Genomic DNA, 6067 nt, shown 5'->3' with positions numbered 1-6067 from the left:
ATCTTTAAAATAATTATATTTTTGCTGATTTAAATGCAAAACCAGTTTTGAACAGTTTTTTATGATGAATATGTAAAATTTTTTCATGTGATTTTATTAGATATCTGTAGTTTTCAAATCACTAGTATGTCTAATTTGTCTGTCAAATAATACCAAATATCTGTAAAATGGAGATATTTTTGCAGATTTAAATACAGCCAAACGACTGTACTGTAATTTAAATTTAATTCACTGTAGTTTTATGGCATCGCATTGGAAAATGTAAAAACACATATTTTTGATGTGGAAATTATGTACAGTTTGGCTTGTAAGTGTGTGAATGATTACTTTTTCAGTATTTTTGCTAATTTAATAAAAAAGAGGACAATCTATAAAACTGTCAAAAATATTTAACATTTTCAAATCTCATACACCTCAAAAGTGCAATTTTATGGTCACACAATGTAAAAAAAAAGTAGCAAAAGGCAAGTTTTTAAAATGGTTCAATTTTTGAAAAATTCAGGGATTTTTTTCTGGAAAATGCTAGATGATGTGTAATTTAACAGAACAGGAAAAATCTGTAAAATGACAGCAATTCTTTGATGCCTTTTCTGCATTTCTCTTGTCATTAAGAATAAAACACTTTAAACTCAGAAATTTATCAGTTAATTAAAGACTAGACAGTAATTATGAAGAATATTAAATACAAAAATAAAAATATAAATAACAATAAGAAATATTAATAGGTTTGTTGTTATCTGTTATGGTGTTGGGCCTTAAAGTATGTTTTGATATTAAGAAAATAAACACACATTACCGTTTAAAAGTTTGGGGTCATATAGAAATGTTATTTTTGAAAGAAATGCAGTTTTTTCAATGAAGAAAACATTAAATTAATCAGAAATACAGTCTAGACATTGTTAATGTGGTAAATGACGATTCTAGCTGGAAACGTCTGATTTTTAATGGAATATCTCCATAGGGGTACAGAGGAACATTTCCAGCAACCATCACTCCTGTGTTCTAATGCTACATTGTGTTAGCTAATGGTGTTGAAAGGCTCATTGCTGATTAGAAAACCCTTGTACAGTTATGTTAGCACATGAATAAAAGTGTGAGTTCTCATGGAAAACATGAAATGGTCTGGATGACCCCAAACTTTTGAACAGTATGTTTCATATGCACTATAAATATAATAATTTTGAATTTTGAGATTTTTTTAAAGGAAGGTTAAATAGGAAACTTCAAAAGTAAGAGATAAACTCTTACAAAGTTTATGAATGAAGAAATAAACGTGTCTTTTAGTGTCTGTTTCATTTCAAATATTACAACACAACACCAAAAGTCTTACAGCAACAGCAGCAACAAAAATAATATAAATGCAACAGTTTTCACTGATTTTTCTTTGAGTTACAATAACTTCTATTGGCATTATGTTCATCCAATAAACTATCATGAGTTATGCAATTTAGCATCTAAACTATAATTTATAGTTTATAGTAATTTATAGATATTATTAAATTTACCTTAAAATATGCAACTTAGAGTGAAGGAAAAAAAGTCATCAATCACAGAAATTCAGTTTTTAATTCCACACAATATTAAGCTGATGGCAACAATGTTTTGGTAACACATGAAAGTAATGTTTGTAACTTTCAAGGTTTATCTAAATCAGTATGTTATTATTATTATTATTATTATTATTATTATTATTATTATTATTATTATAAACATCTTGACAAAGTTTGCCGATGATACCACGGTGGTAGGCTTTATCAGGGACAACACCGAGACCTGGTACAGGCAGGAGGTCCAACATCTGGTAGGATGGTGTGCAGACAATGAGCTGCTCCTCAACACCACCAAGAGAAAAGAAGTCATCATGGACTTCAGGAGGACCAGGAGTGCTGTGCAGAGGAGGAGAAGAGGTGGAGAGGGTGGACTCAGTCAGATTCCTTGGCATGCACATTACCAAGGATCTGACATGGACACTAAACACCTCCAAACTGTTGGAAAAAGTCCAGCAGAAGATGTTCTTCCTGGGGAAGCTGAAGCAGGCTGGTCTGGCCCCACAACTGCCCAGAAACTTCTACAGAAGCACCATGGAGTGCATCCTCTGCCAGGGCTGCACAGTGTGGTACAGTTCCTACACAGCCAAAGACAGACAGGATCTGTCCCGGGTGGTAAATGTGGCACAGAGAATCGTGGGAGCTGAGCTCCTGGACTTGGACTCTGTGTTCACTAAGCGCATGCAGAGAAGATCACGGGCCATCTGCAAGGATTCCAGCCACCCAGGACACTCCCTGTTTGTCCTGTGCTGTCAGGAAGGAGGTACAGGGCCATCAGAACACAGACTGCCAGGCTGAGAAACAGCTTCTTCCCCAGAGCTCCATCACATCACCACATCTCCTCCCTCCTCCACTCCCCTGTTCTCAAACAGAGACTTTCTGATGGACAGCAATCATTTTAATGTGCAATAACCATTCATACCGAGCATTTGACTTGAATCAGACACTTTAAAGCAGACGTTGAACCTCATTGCACGACTACACTTCACACTTTGAAATACTATTTACTTGTATATATATATATATTTAATACATGTTTCACATAGTTATTTGTTGTTCTTTATACTATGTTGTTCTTTTTTCCTTTGGAAATGCCACAAAAGTTTCGTTGCAGAAATGCAATGACAATAAATATCCTTGAATCCTTGAATCCTTGAAATATTATCTTGCAACAATGCATTTACATAAGTGGTAGAAACAGATCAGTTTAATTGTTTTTTTCTTTTCTCTGAATTTTCTTAGGAGCAGCATGCCTATTAATCTGTTCACCACTGGTAAACACTTGTGTTTATAGTTTACTTTTGATGTCTTTTTCCATTCCAAATATTGCAACACAACACCAAATGTGCATCCAGGTAATGATGACATTTTACCACTGAGCTCCACTAGATGGAGATGTTTAACCAATAATACAATAATACAATCACAAAGCTCATTCTCCAGTTTACCATTATCTGCAAAATATCCCCCTTATTGTGGAGTTCATTGGTCACACTCCAAAGGACTGACTCATTTCAAACACGTAGTTGGCAGCTTTTAATTGCTGAAAACTTTATACAAGAATAAATGACAGTATTTGATATTTACATTGTAATACTTCCCAAAAACACCCAACTTTACATTTCAAACGTACACACAACCACTTGATTACCGCCGTTTGTACCTAAAAACCCATTCAGAATGAGAATGCAAATCAAAACAAAAAGCTTAAATGACAAATGAAAGTCTGGGAGTAGAAAAATATTACTTTTTTTAATCATATGGTGGTAGAAAATTATGCGGTGATTCGCGTACAAAAGGTTTACCAGCAGGGAGAGAATATAGCCAGCTATCTCTCGTGTTTGCTCGAGAAAACGGTGGAAATACAAAAGCACAAAATATAATTGGAAATTCACACGAGGCACACGCGGAGGGGGGGGATCACAGCTTTACTCAGTTTTCATGTCTGTAGAAGCATAACAGAACCAACTCTCTTAAAGATGAAGGGAAATACTTCATTGTTTGCACCTAAACCTGCCAAACTATCCGACCAGAGTGCTTTTTACTGATTTGACTCTTGTAACTTACGCTGCTTTTCAACGGGTGGCTTGAATACAGAATTAATCCCCAGAAGAGAAAAGAAAAATGGAAAATAAGGCTGACAGCGTTGCCCTTTCTGCAGGATTTAACAGTTGGCTACATCTGCCAGTGATTATTAGAGCAAGTCGTTTTTAATCCTGCATTCAGACACTCTGCTAGTTTTCACTCTGACCATGTAATTTGTTATTCCTCTCCACATGGGACACCAGCTGAGTGCAATTAACTCCAACTGAAGAGGTGACAGCAGAGACCTTTCTGCACAAAACTGGCCACGAGGGGGCGCTTATGTGCGAAATTAATGGAGGTCAATATGTGAACCGCACACAAAAGGAAAACACCACAAAGTCAAATTAGGTTTGGCTTTATGTGTTCCTCATATTATCTGTAGATTGCAAAGATTTGGGACATATTTGGGGCATATTCATGAACCTAAACATAAATTTGTGTGTATTCTGAGGCCTTTAGTTCACTTGTGAAAGTTGAAGAGGCTCAACTAAACTCGCTCCCCAACACTGACATGAAGTGTTTCTTTTTCTCTTCTTCTTCTTAACACTGCATCTTACGGATGCTGCGTGAAATCCTCTTAAACTCGCGCTGCCCCTTCTGCCAGCGCTTCAGGGAGGTGATCACCAGGTGTCCCTCCATCTTCTGGCCCATCACCAGGTAGGCGGCGTTGATGTCGTTCATCTCCTCGCAGATGCACTGCAGTCCGTCCCGCAGCCACAGCACCGTCTTCCGCAGGTCGCGCTCCGTCACGCCGTTCATCATGTAGATGGTTTTGCTCTTGGTGTCCGGCACGATCTTGGTGTCGCCGTTGATGTAGGCGATCTCCTTCACTTTGATTTTCAGCGCTTCGTGGGAGACACAGAGAGAATGTTAGATGAGGAGCACCACTGCTGCATCATTCATGAAAGCCACCTGAGATGGGTAAAAGCGTTTGGAGCAAAATGCGCACAGTGGAGGAGATAAAAACACATTATTTTGTAGATTATGCTCAACATTTCTCCTCGTGGTGCCATAGATTACATGTAACCTCCCTTCAAATTGCTGAATGACACCTCTGCTTCACATTGGGAGCTAATAAATCAGGTGGAGGGACTTACCAAAGTCATTCTTGCACAGGTTGTCAACAATTTCGTTGTCATTTTCGTCTGTTTCTTTGCACGCATCGCACACTCTGGGCACTAAAACAGAAATTAGAAGAGGTGCATATGACACAATCTGCCTTAATTCATGTTTTCTAATATATCAGGCTCCACACACATGCATTTTATGTATCCTATTTATATGAAACGTAACTTCTGACTTTTACGCACAAGATTTTGGTTAACTTTGTGCCACTTTAACGGACCCTTACCCTCTTTGGTGACGGGTACGACGTTCTCGATGCCTGCAGGTGGTATGCACAGGTCGTTGTCGAGAGGGAAACGCTCGCAGTCCAACATCGACGGCCACGGGAAGCCAAACGCGGACATGACGGGCGCGCAGCCGTGCTTGACGCTCTCGCACAGAGACCTGCACGGCTGGATGGGCTCGTCCAAATCGTCCAGACACACCGGAGCGAAAAGAGAGCACAGGAACTTTCTCGTGTCGGGGTGACACTGCTTCTGCACGAGCGGGATCCAGGACGAAGCTTGCTGCAGAACCTCGTTCATGGTTTCGTGGCCGAGCAGGTTCGGGAGGCGCATCTCCGTGTACTCGATGTCATGGCACAAGAGAAGACTTGCAGGAATCGGCTTGCAGTTGTTCTTTTTGTAGAATAAATCATGCTGGCCAAAGTTGTACAGTCCGTGGATGGCCTCCAGGGAGGGGATCGTTATCAGCCACAGTACCGTGGCAACAGAAATTAAGGTTCTCATTTTGTTTGTGGGTAAAAGTTTTAAAAATAAAAGTGTCTTATTCAGGTCTTGCTAAGCATCAGTCAGCGTGGATGGAGCGTCTGTCAGTGGTCAGCTCCTACTGTAACGAGAGGTTTTCTTCCTGGCATGTCTGGGAGGAGTCTGCATGTTGTGCGTAAAGACCTCTTCTTCATTTAGCGCGCTTCGGATCAGGTGGACAAATTTCTCACCTCAGTCAAACAAAACCCCAAATTCTCACTCGGGTCTGAGAGACTTTTCTGATTTCTAATTATGGCTCGTAGTATTTTATCACCAGTCGTTTTCCTGACAGCTTCCCTCCTTATTTCATCTCCTGCTCCCTGGAGAAGTCATAAGAAAGTGACAGGTTTCCCTCATTACGCCCAGATCAACAGAAACACATCCTGAGTGATCCCTGAACTGGCTGCTTTTAGACCTGCTGCTGTAAATAGTTTGGGAATGTCAGTAAGGGCATTTAGCTCAGTTCAGTGGAGCGTTAATTTTCCATCATTAGGGTTGGGGAAATCCTTTGGGCATGTCTGCAGGTTCATACCACATGGTGAAATATTGTTTGTCCCGGTGTGA

At 39.6% G+C, this 6067-nt stretch overlaps 1 protein-coding gene across 1 annotated transcript; it reads right to left on the bottom strand.

The window, feature by feature from the left end:
* Positions 1–3070: 3070 nt before the first annotated feature.
* sfrp2 (secreted frizzled-related protein 2) lies at positions 3071–5632 on the bottom strand. The gene is made up of 3 exons (XM_022212636.2): positions 4984–5632; positions 4730–4810; positions 3071–4477 (listed from the first exon to the last, which is right to left on the bottom strand). The coding sequence occupies exons 1-3, from the start codon at positions 5483–5485 to the stop codon at positions 4173–4175; spliced, it is 888 nt and encodes a 295-aa protein (XP_022068328.1). The 5' UTR covers positions 5486–5632; the 3' UTR covers positions 3071–4172.
* Between the last annotated feature and the right edge of the window lie 435 nt (positions 5633–6067).

The sequence above is a fragment of the Acanthochromis polyacanthus genome, chromosome 3, assembly GCF_021347895.1.
Source record: "Acanthochromis polyacanthus isolate Apoly-LR-REF ecotype Palm Island chromosome 3, KAUST_Apoly_ChrSc, whole genome shotgun sequence".
In the NCBI taxonomy this organism is placed as follows: Eukaryota; Metazoa; Chordata; class Actinopteri; family Pomacentridae; genus Acanthochromis; species Acanthochromis polyacanthus.
The sequence above is the reverse complement of the archived record's forward strand: the minus strand, read 5'-3'. Positions and strand labels throughout refer to the sequence as shown.